Here is a 22,093-nt window from a genome sequence, read left to right on the forward strand (position 1 = left end):
TTAAGAACACGCATTTTCTAGCCTACATAATTGTTATTACATGCATTGTAAGGCTGTGGGTCACGAATTTTCTTGTTTCCTTCAGGAGTTTTGTAAAGTCCGCATTTGGGGTGTGAGGTAATTAGTGTGATTCCCACTTCATAGCAGATCTCCTACTGGAATGCTAATCTTTTGAGAATTTTTAAAATTTCAGGAGAGAAACTACTTTTATAGCACAACATAGAACTTGCATGAATTATTCATATTTCACAGATGTCACTGTCATTCTGGGAAAAAACACTTTATATGCTTTTTTAATGCACTTAAAGAGAATGACAGACTGTGTAGTTGTCAAATTTTCAGTTATATTAAGATAAGGGGGATCATAATACATCAAAAAAATATCATAGCATGAGTTCATAAAATAATGTGGCTGAAATAAATAACGGAAATATTTATAGCAAATTTAACTATCCAACAGCTGGCTCAACCCATTAAATCAATTTCACAAAGCTGTTCTAATTTAAATTCATTCACACCAGAGAAAATCTGAATGCAGTACCTGAGACTGTGCATTAATATTGGCTCCTTCCTTAACAAGAACTTTGACAACTTCTGCTTGTCCAGCCAAAGATGCAATGTGAAGAGCAGTGTTCCCCTTCTGTTTCGGAGAAACAAAATAGAAAATATTAGAGGTTTCCAAATTTTGTAGACATCGAATGTACAGGCATTTTCAATTTTGCTGATTGATAACTTCAAGTGGTTAAAGTTTGTCATTCTAATCCAGATAGTAGCCCACCTTGGAAGGGGATAAATTGTCTACCATCAAAACACTGAGCCTCCTGTATAGTGCTTTCCTTTTCCATCCTTCACAATTCTCGTGAGGTGTCGGGCCAGTCTATATTTTGACAATCATGTGTGCATGAGGTGTTAGAAATCCAGGTTAACTGGCCATATTCCTAATTTATTCCACCACTCTTTTTGTCCAACCCTGATCAGACTAAAGCCCCAGCTGGTCGCCTGAGGACCTACAGCCTAGACTCTCTGCATCTCTCATAACCATATTATCACACTCCAGCTCTGGGCAACAGGCTTGATTCTGACTAACTACTGTTTTTCTCCAAATTAAAATTTCACCTTCTAAAGACAAAGATTTGTCACCAGTGATGATATTTAAAAATATATATATCCGTTGTTTCTGGGGTGCCTGGATGGCTAGGTCAGTTGAGCATCCGACTCTTGATTTCAGCTCAGGTCATGATCCCAAGGTCGTGGGATTCATCCCCCACATCAGGCTCCGAGCTGAACGTGGAGTCTGATTAAGATTCTTCCTCTCCCTCTTTTCTTCTCCCCCACTCTCTCTCTCCCTCAAATAAAATAAAATACTTAAATCTGTTGTTTCTGAAATGACTCCCCAACGACAAAGTTAAAAAATATTTTAGTAAAAGGACTATCAATAAAAAAAAAATAGTTTCTAGTATACCAAACATCTTGTACAGTTCTTTAAAAATGAGTCCAATAGCTTTACAAACACACATTATAGTGATAAAATCTAATTTTCCCCAGTAATTCAATCCATGATCCAAAATCTCTTTTCCATTACAGTATAAGAGATTCCGAATATTCTCTTACCAAGTTAAATGAATACATTAAAAGATATAACAACTTCATTAAAGCATGAAAATTACCTGTCCATTTCCACTGAGAAGTTTACTACATCAATATACTTTTGAAAAAATGAATTAACCTTAGGAAAATAGGTGCTTATAACATGATTATATTAATATAACATGATTAATATAACATGATTATATTAATATAACATGATTATATTAATCTAGTGTCTACATGAATCAAAGAAAAAAAGACAGAACATTTGAAACAAAGTATGCAGAATTCTCCAGTCTCATGTTTGATAAGTCTCTAAAAGAATCAACTCAAACTCTGCAAAGTTTAGTGGAAAGAGTTCCAATTTCAGTTCTTCATGGTCAAGAACCTTGGTGTTCCAGCAAACGTCTGCAATGTATAACCAGACAAAATAACTTTAAATCATTTCCTCTTGTCCAAGGAAATAAATTCTACTAGCACGAACATTACCTTAGTGGCAGAATCCACAGAGGACCCTCTTCCCAGCAGCTCCTGAACCAGGCCCACATGGCCCTCCTTGGCAGCCAAATGGAGAGCGTTGAGTCCATTCTGAAAAGAGAAGCAAACAGTCCTCAGAAATTGAGTAATAGTTGTGGGTAGTATCTGATTTTTATGCAAGTATTTAACCCAGAGACTAGACAGACTCTGGTTTCTTCATTGTACTTTTTCTTTTTGCATTAGTTTGAAGCTACTAAGTTCAGAGAGACTAATTTCCAGTGTTTTTGATTTAGAGAGGGAAAGTAGTAAATATTCATTAGAGCCGTGGATTTGCCAACTTTATCGCAACAACTTTTGACTAAGAAATATCTACATACTTTTCTAATGAGAGAAAAAAAAGAACAACTGTATCATTTATTGCACCAGTCACAAATAAAATTCTTTCCAGTTTCTAGAACATTGAGAGAGTTTAAATAAATCTTACTTTTTAACAAATGGGAAGGAAATCTTTTTTTTCATAAAAAGTGATTCAAAAGCCATAGGACAATTTCTAAGCTAACAAAACTTTGCAATAACAACATTGTACTTAAAAGACACTTAGCACTATGTCACTAATTTGTCTGTAAGTTTTTTTTCCCAAGAATTTAAAATTTATTTTATAACTTCTGATAGAGATGAGGGAGCATAAGACAAGCTGAGGGCAAAGTACAGGCTAATAGCACTCCCTCCCACCCTCTCACCCCCAGGTGGGATATGTGTGATATTCCCCAGACACTCCAGGCTGCCTAAGAACAAAAGAAGGAAAAGAAAGCAAATGGTTGACTGATACAGATCACAGTCATGCAGAACAGGAGTCTTCTTCAGTTTACAGATAACTTAGTAAACTTCAAGAAAAAGTTAATCTTATCCATAACCTAATCTCCAGAAACCTATAGACTCCGTTTCTGGAGCCCTAATATCACCCTCATCAAGATGTAAGAGGGTTTAAGTGCTTGTCATGGTGATATGGGAAACAAAGGCAAATTAAAACTTAAATTTCCTTAGTACCTACGGCCCATTGACATGTCCTTGAGACAGGCAGAGTGACCTTCCTCAAGGAGCTTGGCTGCCTTGATAGTGACACTTGCTAGGGGCAAAAGGGAATCTTAGCTTAACATTATCCTGACCCCCCCCCCCCAGGATCCTGTGAGTCTCCTTAAACACATAAAAATTCCTTTGCAAACCTCCTTTAGCTTTAACCCCCAAGTGTATGTTGGCATATGAGGTTTTACTAAACAGTAATAAATGATATTTTCCTAACAGCTAGCCCCTCAAGGTCTTGGAAACCTTGCTTCCAAAATTCCTTAGAGATTTACACTGTCCCTAACCCCCTCCTAACCCGAAGGTATATAATCAGTCACTCTTCACAACCACAGTGCAGCTCTTTCTGCCCACAGGTCCAGTCCCCGTGGTTTAATAAAATCACCTTTTTGCACCAAAGATGTCTTCAAGAATTCTTTCTTGGCCATAAGCTCCAAACTCCACTGTCACCCCCAAACCCCATCATTAGTGCTATAATATCTGACTCACATCTAAATTCCTAAAAAATTACCCACCATAACATTGAAAAAACTCATTGATAATTTTACCAAATATGGTATCTACATACATTATACTGACCTCCCCCAGAAATGACTTACAGTCAATCAGGAATTTTCTGATCAGTGCCCATGAGGTAATCTGTCACATGGGCCCTCTCCATTCCCCAAAGGAAGATGAGGTAATCTGCATGATAAAAACCCCTGTTCTCCCCCTAAGGGAAAGTGACCTTGCCTAGAACTTTTTTTTTTTTTTTTTTTTTTTTTTTTTGGCTAATAACTTTCTTGCCCAACCCTCCTTCCTATAAAACCTTTCATTTTATACCGCTCCTTGGAGCTCCCCTCTACTTGTTAGATAGGATGCTGCCTGATCCACTCGTTGTTTAATAAAGTTAATTGTATTTTCAAATTTACTCTGTTGAATATTGTTTTTTTAACACATATAAGGAGAACCAAATACATCTACAAAATGCTCTATGGCAAATTTCCTGTTACTGGTCAATGCTTATATTAATGATTCTCTTATGGGAAGCCTTCAAGCTTTTATACCTGTTTCAAAAATAAGATAATATTTATTTTTCTTCTTTGCAAAACATGGCCCTGGTTTTTCAACAACATTTAACTCTGAGCAGCTGATATAGTTGACCATCAATACACGCATGTCATGGTTTCTATATATTTACTGGCATAAAATAATAAGAATTAAAGTACTTTCAAAATACGTTATTCCTAGAAAATTTAACGAATTAATCAACAATATAACAAAAGCTTGATAAAGACACTTTTATGACTCCCGTGTCCTACCAGCATGCAAAAAATGATAACTATATTAACTAACACAAATGATTCAACCAAAATTATTTTCCACTCCCTTTACCAGACCAAAGTTGTTTTCTGAGTTATTCAACACCCAGTCCCTTTGGTAACGGGAAGTGGAAGTACTTAATTTTAATAGATGTAAAAACCACTTCACAAATAGTAAACTCATTCTGACACAATGAAGGACAAGCAGTATGATCTTCGGGTAGGAATTTTTAAGGAGATAATTAACCTGATATTTTAGAGCCTGTAACTTTTCTGATAATCTTTTATTCTATATATACCTCAGCATGACATTTGATTAGTTGGCCTAAGTTGTTTACTGGAAGAAATCTTTTACTCTGTAAGATAAGCCATTACATAAATGTTTTTTAAGTTGGATCTGTTACTTCAGTAAGTAAGAATCAAATCTGCTGATCACTGGGAGTTGTTAGATGGCCTAGCCAACTAATATTTAAAATGAAGATTTAAATATTAAATATTTACATGTTAAGATGCTTATTATAAGAAGTTGCCTTTCCTTTTTCTCAGTTTTTGTCTCTGCCTCCATCTGAAGTTTCCACCTGAGAGGTTTGAAAGGGCCTCTGAGACATCTAATCCAGTGATTTGCCTAACACTCTGTCTGCCCCAGGTCTGATAAATAGTACCTACTTGATAAATATTGTTGGATGAATGAATGAATCTAAAGAGAGCATAGAGGGAATATTTTGGTAAAGTCTACATTTATAAACAATCAAACCTATGTAATATATTTGAATGGAAAAGACTGAGTAGTCCCTAAAGTTTATAAGCTTTCCATATATCAGGATTTTTATCCAAGTGGGACTAGAGATTATTGGTTTGGAGATATATTTTCCAAGTGCTTAAGGCCTACCCATAGAACAACTGGACTTATTCTGCACTGGAATTGTTATCGTCACCAGCTAGACCCTAAGACCTGACCTTCACTGCCCACTTGCTTGTACTCATCAATCTTTTTACCACATTCTTCTTTAAGTTCTTCTTTCCAGTTTATCTCTTAACTCAGGCAACTAGAAACTGAAACCACTCCTTGAGCCATGGGACTACCCTGATGAGACCTCTAGCCACCAGACCACCCAGACCAGTTTGAGTGTAACTCCCCACTTGTGCCTGCATAGACAGGCCTCAGAGTGACTTCTAGAATGATAAACAACTGACTTTACCTCATTATAATGTGGTAGAGCCCCTCCATAAGGAATGTGGTTAGAACCTCAAGAGGAGAGAAGACAACCTGCCTATGTGCTCAAGGGCGACATTCCTCACGACTCTGGAACATAGACCGCCCATGCAGACTGCATGTTACCATATATGGGAGACAAAGGAGCAAAACTTGTACAAAAGGCACCCACCCCCACCACTGCGCTTGGGGTTCAGCCTTTTGGATCCTAGCCTGATGATCCAGTGCTGGCACAAATAAAGCTGCTTCCTGGAAAGAAAAGCCTTGGTGTCCCCACTCCGTGTGTGACTCACTGCTACATTACGTGGGGGCTTGCCCAGGAGGCAGACACAGCGTTTCACCTCCCTTGTCACCGGGGCTTGGGGCACCAGGAGAGGTGACCTTGCCTGGCACCAGTGGACCGCTTGATCCATAGGAGACTAGCCCCTCCTGTCATGCTGGGGTAAGGGCCCCGGATACACAAAGGAACCCAGCGAGGCCCAGGAACCAGCTCAGGGAGCACAGCCCATCAGACTGGTAAGAACCTGGATTCATTTTGGTATACCTGCCCCTAAGAGATAGAAGGAGAGCCTGATCACTTCCCAGAGCTGCCTGAATATTTCCATAAGGAACAAAACCAACTCTAAGATGCTGGGCACAGTCACTATGTGACTGTGTATGAATGAGAAACAGCAGAAAGTTTCCAACCTGACCAATGGGCCAAAGCGAGTATTGAGTCCCCATCCACAGTTCCTTGGTGACCTCATACAGCTTAGGGTGGTGTCAGACTTCCTGGGGAGTCTGATCTGGGTCAGAGCTTGATACTGAACCCATCAAGGCTAAGAGAGGTGCCTGAAATATCTCCGAGAGGAGAGCAGCCGAAAGTGGACAAAGTTGGTGTGGATCCTCTCCAAATTTGTCCCTCCCTTCCCCCTAGCCCTCTCTTGTGCATGAAAGTTGCCAGTTAGGGGGATGAAATGGGTAGAAAGAAGAGAAAACTGACTCCCCTAGAATGTATGTTGAGGAATTTCAAAAAGGATATTCAGGAAATTATGGTGTGAAATTAACTCCCAGAAAGCTCTGGACATTCTGTGAAATTGATTGGCCATCGTTTGGGGTGGGCTTGCCCTCTAAGGGCTCACTTGAGAAGGAACTAATTGGCCGAGTGTTCAGAGTCATTGTGCAGGATCCAGGCCACCCGGACCAATTTCCTTACATTGACTGTTGGCAAGACCTAGTCCTATACCGGCCGCCTTGACTAAAAGTGTGTATTGAAGAGAGCTGTAAAGTTATGATGGCTTGTGGCTTCCTCCAAATGCCAACCCAAAACTGAAAAGCCCATACTGTTGGGAGGGCCCGAAGGGACCCTACTGCCATGTGCCCCACTGCCATCTGTGCCTCCAGCCATCCCAGCTGCAGAAACCCCAACAGAGCCTGCCCCTAGTCCTGAGGCCTCATTCCCCACCTCTAGCACCACCGGCCTCTCTAGATGTGGCCAGCTCTCCCAGATCACCAGTCCTAACCCCATACACCCTTCCTGGAAGGCGATAAGAATATCAGGCCAAGGGTGACAGTCCCTCCCTGAAACAACACCAGGGAGCCCTACAGATGTCACTGAGGGGAAACTAGGGGATCCATCTATTATGATCAGGAAGGCCAGATCTGAGGAGGCCAGCATGTTTTTGTGCACCAACTCTTTACCACTACAGACCTCCTAAATTGGAAATACCATACTCCCTCCTATACGGAGAAGCCCCAGACTATGATTGAACTAATGCAGTCCATAATTGAAACCCAAAAACCTGCCTGGATGGATTGCCACCAACTCCTCCTGACCCCCTTTGCCATGGAGGAACGTTACCAAATTACCCAGGCAGCCCTAAAATGGTTAGAGGAGAATGCCCCACTGGGTCACTAGACACTCAGGTGTATGCTCGGGCCCACTTCCCTGGGGAGGACCCCAAATGGGACCCAAATGACTCAAGTGTAGACAGAGGGCTCACAAGGACTGAATGGTATCAAGAAGCCCTTCTAAATGGCATGAAGAAAGTGGGGGTGAAAGGCCATAAATATGAGCAAAACATCTGAAGTACTCCATGGACCCGAGGAGAGCCCAAGCCAGTTCTACGAAGACTATGTGAGGGCTTTCGTCTCAACACCCCTTTTGATCTAGAGGCGCCCATTAACCAGCAGATGGTCAACGTGTCATTCGTAGGTCAGGGGACTTTGGCACAGAAGGCAGAGCTCATTGCGCTAACCTGCCTGGAGGCAGGGATACGTGTTAGTATATACACAGACTCTAAGTATGCCTTCACCACGGGGATTTATATAAAGAGAAGGGTCTAACAAACTCAGGAGGAAAGCCATAAAGTATGGTAAGGAAATCCTTGAACTCTTAGATACTGTGTGGGCCCCTAAACGAGTGGCTATCATGCATTTTTGGGGACATCAAAGGGGAGACACCTCGGCTGCATAGGGAAATGGTAAGACCAAGAGGCAAAGCTTGTGGCTTCCAAAGGATCAGCAGAATCAGCAGCTTTAACCGCAGCACTGTTCCCTAGTCCACTGGCAGAATGGGACCCTAATTACTCACAACTTGAAAGTACCTGGTACTGACTGAAAATGGAAGCTAACTCCCAGGTGGATGGTGGAAATTTGAAGACGGCCAAGTAGCAATCCCTGAGGCCCTGGCTCCAGCTTTTGTCAAGCCGTTCCATCAGGAAATCCATATTGGCTGGACAGATCTAGAGACTACATTGAGCCAACATTTCTATATCCCTTGACTCTTCAGCATAGCCCAAGCAGTATGTGAGCAATGTGAAACGTGTGCCCGGAATAACCCACATCAAGGACCCAAGGCCACCTCTGGGGTGCAGAGTGTCAGGGGAGCCCCATTTGAAAATATGATGGTGGATTTCACTGAGCTTCCCCAGGTACAAGCCTATAAATATCTGTTGGTCTTTGTGTGCACTTTCTCAGGCTGGGTGGAAGCCTTCCCTACTCACACAGAAAAGGCACATGAAGTGGCCCGACTTCTAAAAGATCCCTATCACTATAGGATCAGACAATGGGTCAGCGTTCATGGCTGAGGTGGTGCAGCTGGTGGCTAAAGGGTTAAAAATCACCTGGAAGTTACACATGGCATACCGACCTCAGAGCTCTTGGGAAGGTGGAACAAATGAACAGAACCCTGAAGCTGCAATTAAGTAAACTAAGTCAAGAAACCCACCTACACTGGGACCAGGTGTTGCCAATCACCCTGTTAAGAATCAGATGTAGTCCCACTAAGCAGACAGGGTTCTCCCCTTATGAAATCCTTTATGGGTGCCCTCCCCCCATTATCAAGGGCATAAGGGGGGATCTAAACGAGATAGGCAATCTAACCCTAAGGCAACAGATGCAAGCCCTTGGCTCTACCCTAACCACCTTACACCACTGGGTTAGGAAGTGATTACCTGTGAGTCTGACCAGACAGGCTCACCCCTTTAAACCAGGAGATAGGGTATGGGTGAAGGAGTGGAATGTCCAACCCCTATATCCCCTCTGGAGGGGCCCATTTACTGTCATCTTGTCCACCCCTAGTTCAGTAAAGGTAGCCGAAGTGGGTCCCTGGATTCATCACAGCAGAGTGAAGCTGGCATCTCGAAACTTGGAGTGCATTCCTGAGCCATCAATGCTGTGCAAGCTGACCACACGGAAGAAGCAATCTGTGACTTCAGAGGCTCCAGGAGACTGAAGCCCTGCTTTAGTCAGTCCGGAAGCTGACTAATCTACGCACGGCAGAAGCTTGAAGAATCAACGATCCGATGGAACAAATAGACTGTCCTTATTTTCTATATTTGTTTCCTTACTGTGATGCACTGTCCCCCTTGTTTCTTGCTGTTATTGTGATTCTTGCTCTACTTTTCACCATAGGATTGGCAGAGGCTGGCTGAAAGTGTGGTGAGAGGTTTCTGTTAGCACTCACCTTCCCTTTGTGGATAGGATGCTTCATTGGTATCGGTTGCTTCTAATCTGGACCCCTTCTGTAGCAATTCCTGAGGCACTGGCTCCAGCTTTTGTCAAGCGGTTCCATCAGGAAATCCATATTGGCTGAACAGATCTAAAGACTACATTGAGCCAAGATTTATACATCCCTTGACTCTGAAGCATAGCCTAGATTCCTCATCATGTGACCCACATATTTGTATAACCAGGTCAGGCCAGGGAGTCACTTGGACTTTACTATACCATACCTGTTTCTCATGCCAAGGAAAAGTCCTGCAGACACAATAAGACCACCTATTCTATCTGCCAATGGGAGAGTCAATACACTTGCTTTGACCCACAACACTCCCCCAGTGAAGATTGGTTAGAAGTCCAATCCTACCAAGAGGTGGGGCAAGGAGCTTGGTCAGCTGGACACAAATTACTAACCCAAAAGGACCAGTGTCAATGCTGTTTGACATACGTGCAGTTATAGGTATTGGCCCAGAGGCATCTGTCATATGAAAAAAAGCAGGCACTTGTCATAGAGGGCCCAAGGACTCATGATATACCATACAGAGGCTTAAATCGGGAGTGGAAAAAACAACTCATTGACAAATACATTGTGAAGAAAATGGTTTATGTGCCTATACACCTGAGTTTGTATGCCCCAGCTGGAGCTGTGTTTCATGGGCTACTTGGAAAAAAGAAGGCACAACAGCACTCCTTCCTATATCAGGTTATCAGTCAACCTATAACCCTGTTAATTTTACCATCTATAACCCAGGATAATTGGCATCCAGTTTCACAGGTGAGACAGAGGCCCAGGGACTGTGCTATATTTCAAGAGAGTCACTACTGCTCATCCAACCACATCCCACCAAGTCTTCCACTCCTTCTGTGAAGAAATAAGAAGTAGCCACCCTCCCATTTCAGTCACAGTATGGAACTTGTTTCTAACCCTAGCAGAGACTATAGCCCAGACTCTGAAGATCTCTTCTTGCTATATACATGGGGAAACCAACATGGGGAATCAATGGCCATGGGAGGCTAGAGAATTAGATCCCTGTGAACCTTATAATGGAACAGAATGCCCCAGTCCTACTACCAGGGTTTGGCTCCTCAAAACCTCAATTGTTGGGAAAAACTGCCTTGCCCGGTGGGGAAGAAAGTTGACCATCTATGTTGGACATTTAACATTAGACCAAAGATTTTATAACTCAATTTCCTAGGAAACCCAATGGTGGGAGTTGCCAGATCACCTTGAGGCAGGTCCCAACCCCTTTTCTAAATTCTCTTATCTCCAAGAGGCCTAGGACAATGTCAATGCAGTCATTGAATGGCGGGGCCCAGGTGAACTACACTGGATATGTGGAAGGACAACCTAAAAAGTACTTTCCTCATGATGGTCAGGGTCATGTGTGCTGGGAACTCTTTGTCCATCTTTCTTCCTGCTCCCACTTGCCAGAGTGGAACATTTGAGAGTCCAAGTGTATGGGGACTGGGAGACTCAAAGGAAATGACAAGCCCTAACAACTGGTAACTGGAAAGATGATGAATGGCCTCCCAAGTGTGTAATCCAAAATGGCCCTGCCACCTGGGCAGAGGATGGGTCCTGGGGCTACCACACTCCTATTTACATGCTACACCGCATAATCAGACTGCAAGCAGTTGTAGAAATTATAAACAATGAAACTGTCAGAGCTCTTAACTCACTAGCCAAGCAGGAAACCAAAATGCACAATAGTATCTATCAAAATCGCTTGACTTTAGATTACTTGCTTGCTTCTGAGGGAGGAGTTTGTGGAAAGTTTAACTTGAGTAACTGCTGCCTACAGATAGATGATAAAGGAAAAGTCATAGAGGAGATCACAGATCGAATGAGAAAGGTTGCTCATGTCCCAGTCCAGACCTGGAAAGGCTGGGGCCCTGGAGAGTTATTAGGAGGATTTATTTTCAACTTGCAGGGGATTCCAAACCCTCATAAGTATTTTTCTCTTGACCTGGGGAGCTTGCTTAATCCTGCCTTGCCTAGCTCCCCTACTTTTACAGTCTGTCTCCAGCCTCATTGAGGTAATGGTCAAAAGGAAAGCAGCCACACATGTGATGATGTTATGGAAACATAAACCTCTAAACCAAGGTGATGTTCTTTGACCAAAAATAGGGGGTCCAAGCATCAAAGGAGAGAATGTGGTAGAGTCCTTCCATAAGGAATGTGGTGAAAACCTCAAGACAAGGGAAGGCAACCTGGTTATGTGTGTGTGCGACATTCCTCATGACTCTGTAATATAGACCGCCCATTCAGACTGTTTTTTACCATTTATGGGAGACAAAGGAAAGAAAATTGTACAAAAGGTGACCCCCCCCCCCCGCCGCCGTGCTTGGGGCTCAGCCTTTTGGGTCTTAGCCCGATGATCCCACCCTGGCATGAATAAAGCTGCTTCCTGGAAAGAAAAGCCTCAGTGTCCCGACTTTGTGTGTGACTTACCCCTATGATAATACTAAAATTTCCACCCAAGGAGGAGTATAAGCCTAATTTACATAACATACAGTGCACATATAGGCAAGTTTCCTTAAGGTGCATAAATGGCCTTATTCCCACCTTTACATATGACACGGCTTCCCTACCCAAATACTCATCCTAATCCTAAATAAAAGGAATCCATTCACCCTTTTGGGTTGAAAGTTATTCCTCATGACCACCTTATTTGCTGCAAATTAAGCTTACTTGGTGCAACAAGTCCACATGGTGTGTCTGTGACTCACCAAGGAGAGAACTCACAATGGTTCAGTTACATTATTTTCTTTCTAAAATCTCATGCCATATAATTCCATAAGTTCTTACATAAGGGGCAACAGTTGGCTTCTTCAAATAATAAAACCTCTTCATATATGACTTTCTGTGTTGATCCACTCTTTCTTCCTTTCTTCCACCCAACATGGGCTTGAACTCACAACCCCAAGATCAAGAGTTGCATGCTCTAACTGACTGCGATCCATTCTTTATGAAGCTGATACTTCTGTGTTGATCCATTTTTTATGAAGTTCCTTCCTCTCCACGACTGGAAGAATGGGGAATCATTTTATTTGCTCCTCTGCAATTCTCTTTTAGCTTTTGAAAAAAATTTCTTTTTGTCAACTTCTATATCCCATTAGAATTTTCTCACTGGATGACTTTTACTTTTTAGTGATTATTTTATCTGATGTCAATGCTTATGTAAATTAAAAGAAGAGTTTAACCTGTGAATTGAAATTCCCAATTGAGAGAACATAGAAGATTTCCCACCTTAAGTTCTCCAGAGCTCTTTAACCACCCCAAATTGATCAAATTAAAAAAGGACTTGAACTACCTCCATTTTGACTTCAGTCTGTACTTTCTGATTCTTTCCAGCTTATCTTTTAACTCGGGCAAAAGGTTCGGTGGGCAAAGCATCCAGTGATGGGAACCAAAACCACCCCTCAAGCAATACAACTGCTATGACCTGACACCAGAGAGATCCAAAGAAAAGGACAGAAAACATGATTGACCCCAAGACAACGATGGACCTGAACTACATTGCTCATCTACACGCACCCACCAACTTCTGTTCCATATTTTCCTGGTATAAACCTGGAAGTATTTTCAGCACTTTGGAGACAGTCATTGAGACATTAGTCCCCTGTCTTTCCAGTTCTGGCCTCACTGAAATAAATTCCTTTCTTGTTTCACCACCAGTTCTCTGTCTTTGGATTTTATTGGAGGCAAGTGGTGAAACCTGGTCTATTTGGGACCCCAGAGCCAGGTGCTCTTATACTCCTGCACCCCAGTTACAAAGTTTTCCTGGATTAAGCCCATGGCTCTGAGCTGTAATCAGTTGAAGAAGGAGGAGGACAGGGAAGAGAAGAATAAAGCATCTCCTCAATATTCTCAGTATTGCCAGTGATTTCTCTTTTAGTTCTTTATTAATTTTAATATTTAATTTAATAATTTAATTTAATTTAATTTAATATTTCTCAGAATCATGTCTTCCTATACTGTCATGGAAATGTTTTACTATGCAAGTCAACAAATAATATGTATCAGGGTTCCCCTCCCTCCCACTCCAGAGAGCCAGTTGTTAAACATTTACCAGCAATATCACTGCATGCCAAAGTCAGATGGTTTGACAGCAGTTTTATATTTAAAATATGTGAACTGGAGGGGTGCTGGGTGGCTCAGTTCATTGAGTGTCTAACTTCAGCTCATGTCATGATCTCGTGGTTCATGAGTTTGAGCCCCACATCAGGCTTGCTGCTGTCAGCACGGAGCCTGCTTCAGATCCTCTGTTCCCCCCCTCTCTGCCCTTCCCACACTTGTTCTCTCTCTCTCTCTCTCTCTCTCTCTCTCTCTCTCTTAAATGACATTTAAAAAAATAAATAAATAATGTGAACTGAAAAATATGGCTCCCCAATGGTCAATATCTCTAAGGTACAATGGCCTGAATCTGGTCGTCATTTATGTCTAAAATTCTACAATATGGGATATATCTACAGGTAATCTTGTTTACAAGCTTTATAAAGAGTCAAGTATTGGGGCGCCTGGGTGGCGCAGTCAGTTAAGCGTCCGACTTCAGCCAGGTCACGATCTCACGGTTCGTGAGTTCGAGCCCCGCGTCGGGCTCTGGGCTGATGGCTCAGAGCCTGGAGCCTGTTTCAGATTCTGTGTCTCCCTCTCTCTCTGCCCCTCCCCCATTCATGCTCTGTCTCTCTCTGTCCCAAAAATAAATAAACGTTGAAAAAAAAAATTAAAAAAAAAAAAAGAGTCAAGTATTATTAACTGTTGAGGGACCACAAGGCAAGCTGAGGGCCAAGCACAAACTAGCACATCCCCCACCCAGGTGGGATATGTGTGACATTCTTCAGGCACTCCTGGCTACCCAAGAACAAAGAAAAGGACAGAAAACAAATGGTTAAACTGATAGTCTCCATCAGCTTACAAGTATCTTAGTAATATTAAAAGAAAAGGGCAATCTTATCAATAGCCTAATCTCCAGGAACTCCCTACTGTCTTTTTTTAATTTTTTTTTAATGTTTATTTATTTTTGACAGAGAGAGAGAGACAGCGCATGAGCAGGGTAGGGCAGAGAGAGAGAGAGAGAGGGAGACACAGAATCTGAAGCAGGCTCCAGGCTCTGAGCTGTCAGCATAGAGGCGGACACGGGGCTTGAACTCACAGACCACAAGATCATGACCTGAGCCGAAGTCGGATGCTCAACCGACTGAGCCACCCAGGTGCCCCAGGAACTCCCTACTGTCTTAAGGGTAATGCTTTACTAAAGGGAAAAACAACCTTAGCTTCACTATAGCTAGACCTCCAGTTATCTGTGACCTCTTGAGCATATGGAAATCCCTTTAAGAAACTTGCTCCTGACCTTACCTCCCCCAACCCCACAGTGTATAAGCAGTCACCCTTCACAACCCCAGTGCAGCTCTTTCTGCTCAAGGGTCCTATTCCCCTGCTTTGATAAAATCACCCTTTTTGCACCAAAGATATCTTCAAGAATTCTTTCTTGGCCGTAGGCTCCCAACCGCCACCACCACTCCAAAACCTCATTGTTAACTAATCATCAACCCTTTATCGCTTAAAATGGGTGGTGTAGACTGGCTTGAAAGTGATTTCAACAGTGGCATTCTGAGTATAACTTTCTATTAATTTAAAATAGAAAAGTTTGAGAATTAAGATGTTTAAAAAGGTATCAAATTTTCTTCAATTCCATGAGTGGCCAATTCTCTGATGTTTAAAGGATTTATAATACTCTTCTCAATTTCCCCTCTGGGAGATCTTTCTCCTTGAACTCTATAGTACCACCTCAGCCGAAAGCTATAACTTATGGTAGCCCAGACCATTAGAACACAGTTTCTATTTTTGTGTTTTAATAAATGTTGGGAAAACATTTTATAAAAAAATTGACAAGGCTAATAAGACACTATCTCAAATATAATATAGCTGACACTGTCTAAAAACTTATAAAGTTCAAATATATAGTTATTTTATTTTTTTACCTTTATTTATTTTGAGAGAGTGCACTTGTGCACGTGTGAGCAGGGAGAGAGGCAGAGAGAGAGGGAGAGAGAGAAAACCCCAAGCAGGCTTTGTTCTGTCAGCACAGAGCCCATTGTAGAGCTCAAACTCTCAAACTGAGATCATGACCTGAGTAGAAATCCAGAGTCCGGAGGCTTAACCGACTAAGCCACTCAGGCGCCTTTAAATATATATTTAAATTAAATATATTCAGAAGTTATCTTAAAGAAGACTCCAATGCCAAACTATTTACCTTAGTTTACTCCAGTTTTCTTTTCACCATTTCAAAATGTAGTTGACCTCATTTTCACAAAATAAGCAAAACATTTAAATCCACAGAACAAGATAAAACATGTCCTCAATAAAAGGGTTAGCTTTCTTCTTTATTGATTACAAAGCTGAGGCTCTAATTTAAAAGAATTTTCTAAGGAAAAGCACCCTTTTTGGAAGCACAGAGATCCTACTACAAATCACTGAAATTTAGTTGCATTTTATTGAAAACATCATCAAGAATGTGATTAAAATTTCTATATGAGGGAATAATTTGTAAACCCTATATAAGCTATAAATTGAATTCAGGACATACATGGGTCTTTAAGATTTCTGTAATACTAACTCTACTGAAACTAGAGTTGATATAAAGACAGATGATGGGTGCCATTCTAGTTATAAATGCTATAAATTTTTAATCTGCCTTCTTTTAAAATGCAATCAAATTGGGACTATCACGTTATTGTTATCCTATTGAATTAGCCGTAGGAATCAGAAGACAAGCAACTTTCTGCTTAATGTTTTGTTTCTGGACTTTCTAACCAAAAATAGGTTTAATTAGCAATTGAATATGCTGGGTAATTGTTATTAGAAAAAGCAGCTCAGCATCAATAGACTTAAAAGAAAAAAGTTTTATCTGGCGAATATGAGCTAACATGTAAATTAATCACGTTTAAATGAAAGGTGATAAATAATCCCATCTAATAGTACAACTCGGCTAACTCCTAGAGAATATGTTTTGCAGTCAACCCATTTTGGTGAGTCCCTGAGGTCATGTTTCTAAAATTCAGATTTCCCACTGGAGCCACACTGACATACTTTGGCTTATCATGGTCAGTTAGTAATATTGGCCTACATTTCAAAGGACGGTACGTTGTTGTTGGGTATTCTTCACTTTGCCAAGTGAGGGAATAAGGAGGTGGACATGCCCAACTAGTCAGATCTTTTATATTTGAGTGCAAACACAGGGCAGGTTCTAGAACTTTCTGAATAGTGCTTCCCACACATAAAGTGTTTGAGGCACATAACCAAAACATAAAATATTGTCAGTTTCTGTATTTATTAGAACACTCACCGTGAGCTTACTGGGTTCTGGCCAAAGAGTCTTCTGAAACAATTCATATTTAACAGAAACAATAACTACTCATTCTCTTAAATTAATATCAGGTTAGACATTCAGTTAGATCACCAGGAAACAATGTACCTGGAGTATGTTATCTGTATTCCCTACAGAAATGGCTTCACTGAATTATAAAATATTACTACATATTTGGCTTATATGTCAAGTGAATATAAGAAATGTCCATTTGAACAATATTTATATCCTTGTGTTTGTTTTATATGGATTTTCTGGATTAACTATTGTTGAATTTAATAACAGGGAAAAGTTTAGTAATAGGAAAACCCTCTATGCTTCTTTTTACTAAACTTGAATTTAGGAAAACAGCATAAATCCATATGTTTGCCTTTTTCACTAGTTTCCAGGAAACACAAAATAAATTCAGTATTCATCAGAATTAATTACCACAAGTTCTCTATCCCTCTTTTTACTTGGTTTTGCTTTTATCTTGTTTCATTTTTAATGATGTCAGAATGACAGTACATGGGAGTGTATGTATGTATGTACATGTAGTGCCACCAAAACTTTAAAATTTTTTCACATCTTGGGGCGCCTGAGTGGCTCATTCGGTTAAGCGTCCGACATGATCTCACGGTTCGTGAGTTTGAGCCCCGTGTGGGGCTCTAGGCTGACAGCTCAGAGCCTGGAGCCTGCTTCAGATTCTGTGTCTCCCTCTGTCTGCCCCGCCCCTGCTTGCACTCTGTCTCTCTCATTATCTCAAAAACAAATAAACATTAAAATTTTTTTTTTTAATTTTTCACATCTTTTGTATCTTACAACAGCACTATGCCAAGTGCTTTCACTGAGCTTGATGTATTCCCTACCTCACAAGATTTATGGACAGCAAGGATACTTTGATTAACACGGTTGCTGATTCTAATTAGCTACTCAGTGGCTCAACATACTGACCAACAGTTTGGAAAAAAACTTAGAAGAAAATGTAAAATCATTTAAAAATCAAAAACAAAAGTACAAGTGGAAAATCTAAGAATAAATTAAACCTGAGAAATAGTAGCCTAAAAGCTGAATTGATATCCTCAGCATGCTTGAGAATAAAAGGTGTTGGTGTTATAACTCTACTGAAGCAAATCTGGAGGAAAACAGATAAATACACAGTAAAAAAAAAAAGTATGAGACATTGGAAGAGCATTTATTGTCATTCATTGGGAATCTTTCCTTTTAAGGTTGTTAAAAGGTTAAATGTTTATCATTTGTACACACCTGACTGAATGTGTTTCCTTTTTCTTTCTTCCCTTCCTTTTTTCTTCCTTTCTTTCTTTCTTTTCTCTTTCTTCCTCCCTTCCTTCCTTCCTTCTCTCTTTCCCTTCCATCCTTTCCTTTCCTTCCTTTCCTTCCTTTCCTTCCTCCTTCCTTCCTTCCTCCCTTCCTTCCTTCCTTCCTTCCTTTTTTAAGACAGTGTGATCAACTGCAGAAATAATAACATGCTATTGGGAGTAAGAAATGCAAACTGGTCCTTGCTCTGCTGCAAACCAGATGTGTGACTTTGGGCAAATCACTTAGCCTCTTTGTCTTATAATGGTCTTATCTATAAAAATGATGATAATGAGAATAATGAAAACTCAATGACAATGATAAAGAAATAAAACTTTATGAGCACCAGTTGTGTGTCATTGTTTTAGCCTTTATTTTTTTTTCTTTTTTTTTTTCTTTTTTTTTTAATTTTTTATTCAACTTTTATTTATTTTTGGGACAGAGAGAGACAGAGCATGAACGGGGGAGGGGCAGAGAGAGAGAGGGAGACACAGAATCGGGAACAGGCTCCAGGCTCTGAGCCATCAGCCCAGAGCCTGACGAGGGGCTCGAACTCACGGACCGCGAGATCGTGACCTGGCTGAAGTCGGATGCTTAACCGACTGCGCCACCCGGGCGCCCCATGTTTTAGCCTTTATTGAATTTAAATTTAAATTTAATTTATTTAAATTTATATTTAAATTTATTGAAACTGGTTTGGGGGAGGATGTGTGGGTGAATTGTTGAGGGTTTTCCAAAGAGAACTGTGGGAAGGAGTCAGCCCCCCAGGAGGGAGGGGGTAGGTGCCTGGCCACAGACCCCATCTTAGGTCTGATTTCTTCTCCTTCTGCTTCTTGCACCACATCCAGCTACCGGTCCTTCCACCCTTGATGGGGAGGTGTGTGGGTTAGGGGGGCACAAGCTCACCTACTTCCCATTCATCTCAGGCTTGGCACGCACATAGTCTGTGCATGATGGCTGGGGTCGTTAAGAGCTGACGAACCCTTGGTCTTGCCTCAGACTTGTCGCAGATCACCTTAGCCATAAAAAAGGATGGGAAACAGCTGAAGGTGTATGCAAGATATCACGGTTCACCTCACTGCCCACATCCCCACAGAAGATGTGGAAATCATCTGCATCCCGCTCCAGCAGGCTGGGGGACTCCTAGGTGCTGAACAAATGGTGCGTTTCGATTCCTCTGGCTCTCCTTCCTTTTCGTCCTTATCCAGGGCCTCTGGGACCTCCAAAGTCATAAGGTCAAGGCAAAGTGGCCGGGCCCATAGATTCAGGGACAAAAGTCCAGATATGCACTGTGCGAGCCGACTTCCAATGGGAGGGGCTGGGGCTAGAGCTCAGGCAAAGGCAGGGAGAGGGCCGCTCTGGTTGGCTGAGACCGGTGACTGCAACACCAGCTGGGGTGCCTCCTTGTCTTGTCTAGCCCATCCGCTGCTGCCACTACCTCTTCCTTCTCTTTCAGGCCAATGCCAGGCCTAAGCCCAGTTCTCAGGGTGTTGCTGGCCCTTCTAGGGGAGGCCTCAGAGCACCCATGGAGACTGGAAGTGGGCCGGCCATTCCAGGCAGCATGATAGGGGCCCCACAAAGACCGGTGGGAGGGCCCGCAAAGCCAGAGGCAGAGAGACTACCTACTACAGAGTTAAGATCGTAATCTGCTCTCTGCAGTACGTGGCAAATGAAGCCAGATGCAGGATAGGGGTCCTTTGGGAGACCACAGCTGCATGACATAGATAGGAACAGGGCTCCCTAGACTGCTCAAATGATTCCAATCACCAGGGCCAAAGCTAAGTGGACCATAGGAGGAACCATGAGTCCAAGAGTCTGTTGGATGTGCTGGAATGTTTTGGTCACAATAATTGGGCAAATCACAGGAGCTACGGGCACCTGCACCAGTACTACCGTGGGGACCTTGGGTGCAGCAGGCATGACAGTGGGGGTTCTGGTTACTAGAGCCCTCAGAACTTCCTGTTCAAATCCCCACCTCCATTTCCTTCAAGCGTTCCTTGCTGCTCTTATCCGGGATTCCTGTGCTGGCGCCCAGCACTACAGGCCCTCCTGCACCGGGAGTCCTGGAGCTAACCCTACCAGTTAATGTCATGGCCACATACTGCATGGGAACCAAGCACAGCAGGTTACTATTGATAAGCCCTTGATATTGACTTAATGTTAATTAATGTTGATAAAAACAATATGAATTTGAGTCTTTTGAAACAATCAACAAATGTTAATTCAGCTCTTACTGTGAGCAAGGGCTTATAGTTCTGTAAGTCCTAGACATGTTCTCACCTTTGATTCTACAACTTTTGGAATAATGCTTTTTGTATATAATATCATTAAAATGATTAAACATACTAAATAGTTTTAAAAAATAATAAGGTCTTAATGCTGCTTTGAAACAAACCATGTGCAAATTACTCAATCAAAGGTCATATTTTTGTTCTATTAAATTTTTATAAAGCAACATTATAACATTTTGCTTACAGTCAGGTTTTACAATAAGCTGTAGTCACCATTTCTCTTGTTGATTTTATGAGATATTTTGCTCATTGACTGCTTTTCTATGATCATATAAAACTATAAAACTATGATCATATGAAACCTCAGGTAGAACAGATAGTCAATAAAAATTTGTACAGAGCCATTCAAGCATCGGTTACATTTCTGGCACACACAGGTAAGATATAGAGTAGTCCATCTGGGAAAGTTAAGGAACAGATTCAAGAAGATACAGCTAAACATATATAAAGGTTAAATTTTTGCATCGAAATCCATTCAACTGTTTTGCATCAACACTTAGGAAGGTATCAGCTAATCAGCAAGTGTGTGCCAGCTACCCACCAAGTGCTCATCCCTAGGAGCTATGTTCTAAGGGAGAAGCAAAGGACATGTGATGTATTTTCTGTCCCCAAAGAGCCCCAAAATAGTTATTAGTTACACACTTGAAAACCACCTCTGCACGAGCATATACTTGTCTGTGATTTTTTTCAAATGTCTGGCTTCTCTTCTTTACAAATTTACATTTGAGTTAAGGGTACTCCAGTCTGACTTATGCATATCAGAAAAGTACAACTAACTTCCTTAACTTCCTTAATTCTACTAACATGTAAATATTAGGAAGGAGGCAACTGAAATATACGAGTTCTTGAAAAATATTAGAAGGAAAAGGGAGAGCAAATGGGGACAAAGGACAGTAACAGAGAAAAGAAAATGAAACTTGACCCCCAATCTCCATCTCACCCCCACTCTGAATGGGGCTCCTGTGTCAGAGATGCCTTAAACCAGGAGTTCTTTTCAAGAGGAACTAAAATGCCCACATCTAGACATACGATAATTATGAGTATGATTTACAATTTCATACTTATATTGGCATAAGTGACATTAGCAAATTACCTACATATGAAAAAAAATCAAACTCATAACAAAAATACCTGTTTATATATTCCCAATCCAATTTTCACTGGTTACACCCAGCCATAATCTAGCTGCACCTTTCCCATCTCTTGCATGGTGGCTGCTCTAAACTAAGAGTGCTTACTGTGATGGAATTAAGGATTCATTCAGTTTTGGGAAAGATCGGGAACAGCAAGGCAAACAATGTGTCAGATACAATTTAACTGATTTTACCATGTCTTTGGCTGGTCTTCAAAGGTTTTTGATCTAATATAGTAAATCAAACTGTGGGTGACCCAAGAGGAAACTTGTTTTATTAGTGAGTTATTCTCAAATCTTCAAGGCTTTCTTTGTAATTCCCAAAAGATGAATTTTTAGTAAGGTATTTCCTAATTTACAATGAG

The 22,093-nt window shown here is 41.4% G+C and overlaps 1 protein-coding gene and 1 pseudogene across 20 annotated transcripts in view; both read right to left on the reverse strand.

Moving 5' to 3' along the window:
• ANK2 (ankyrin 2) overlaps positions 1-22,093 on the reverse strand; it is a 272,404-nt gene that overhangs the window by 171,517 nt on the left and 78,794 nt on the right. For all 20 annotated transcript variants that reach the window (XM_036064262.1, XM_036064263.1, XM_030313210.1 and 17 more), the window contains exons 3-4: positions 2,077-2,175; positions 542-640 (exon numbers count right to left, since the gene is read on the reverse strand). In XM_036064262.1, the coding sequence (XP_035920155.1) occupies positions 542-640; positions 2,077-2,175 (198 nt within the window). The remainder of the gene's footprint in view (positions 1-541; positions 641-2,076; positions 2,176-22,093) is intronic.
• LOC115511674 lies at positions 19,228-20,397 on the reverse strand (annotated as a pseudogene).

Source organism: Lynx canadensis, chromosome B1 (genome assembly GCF_007474595.2).
Source record: "Lynx canadensis isolate LIC74 chromosome B1, mLynCan4.pri.v2, whole genome shotgun sequence".
Classification (NCBI taxonomy): Eukaryota; Metazoa; Chordata; class Mammalia; order Carnivora; family Felidae; genus Lynx; species Lynx canadensis.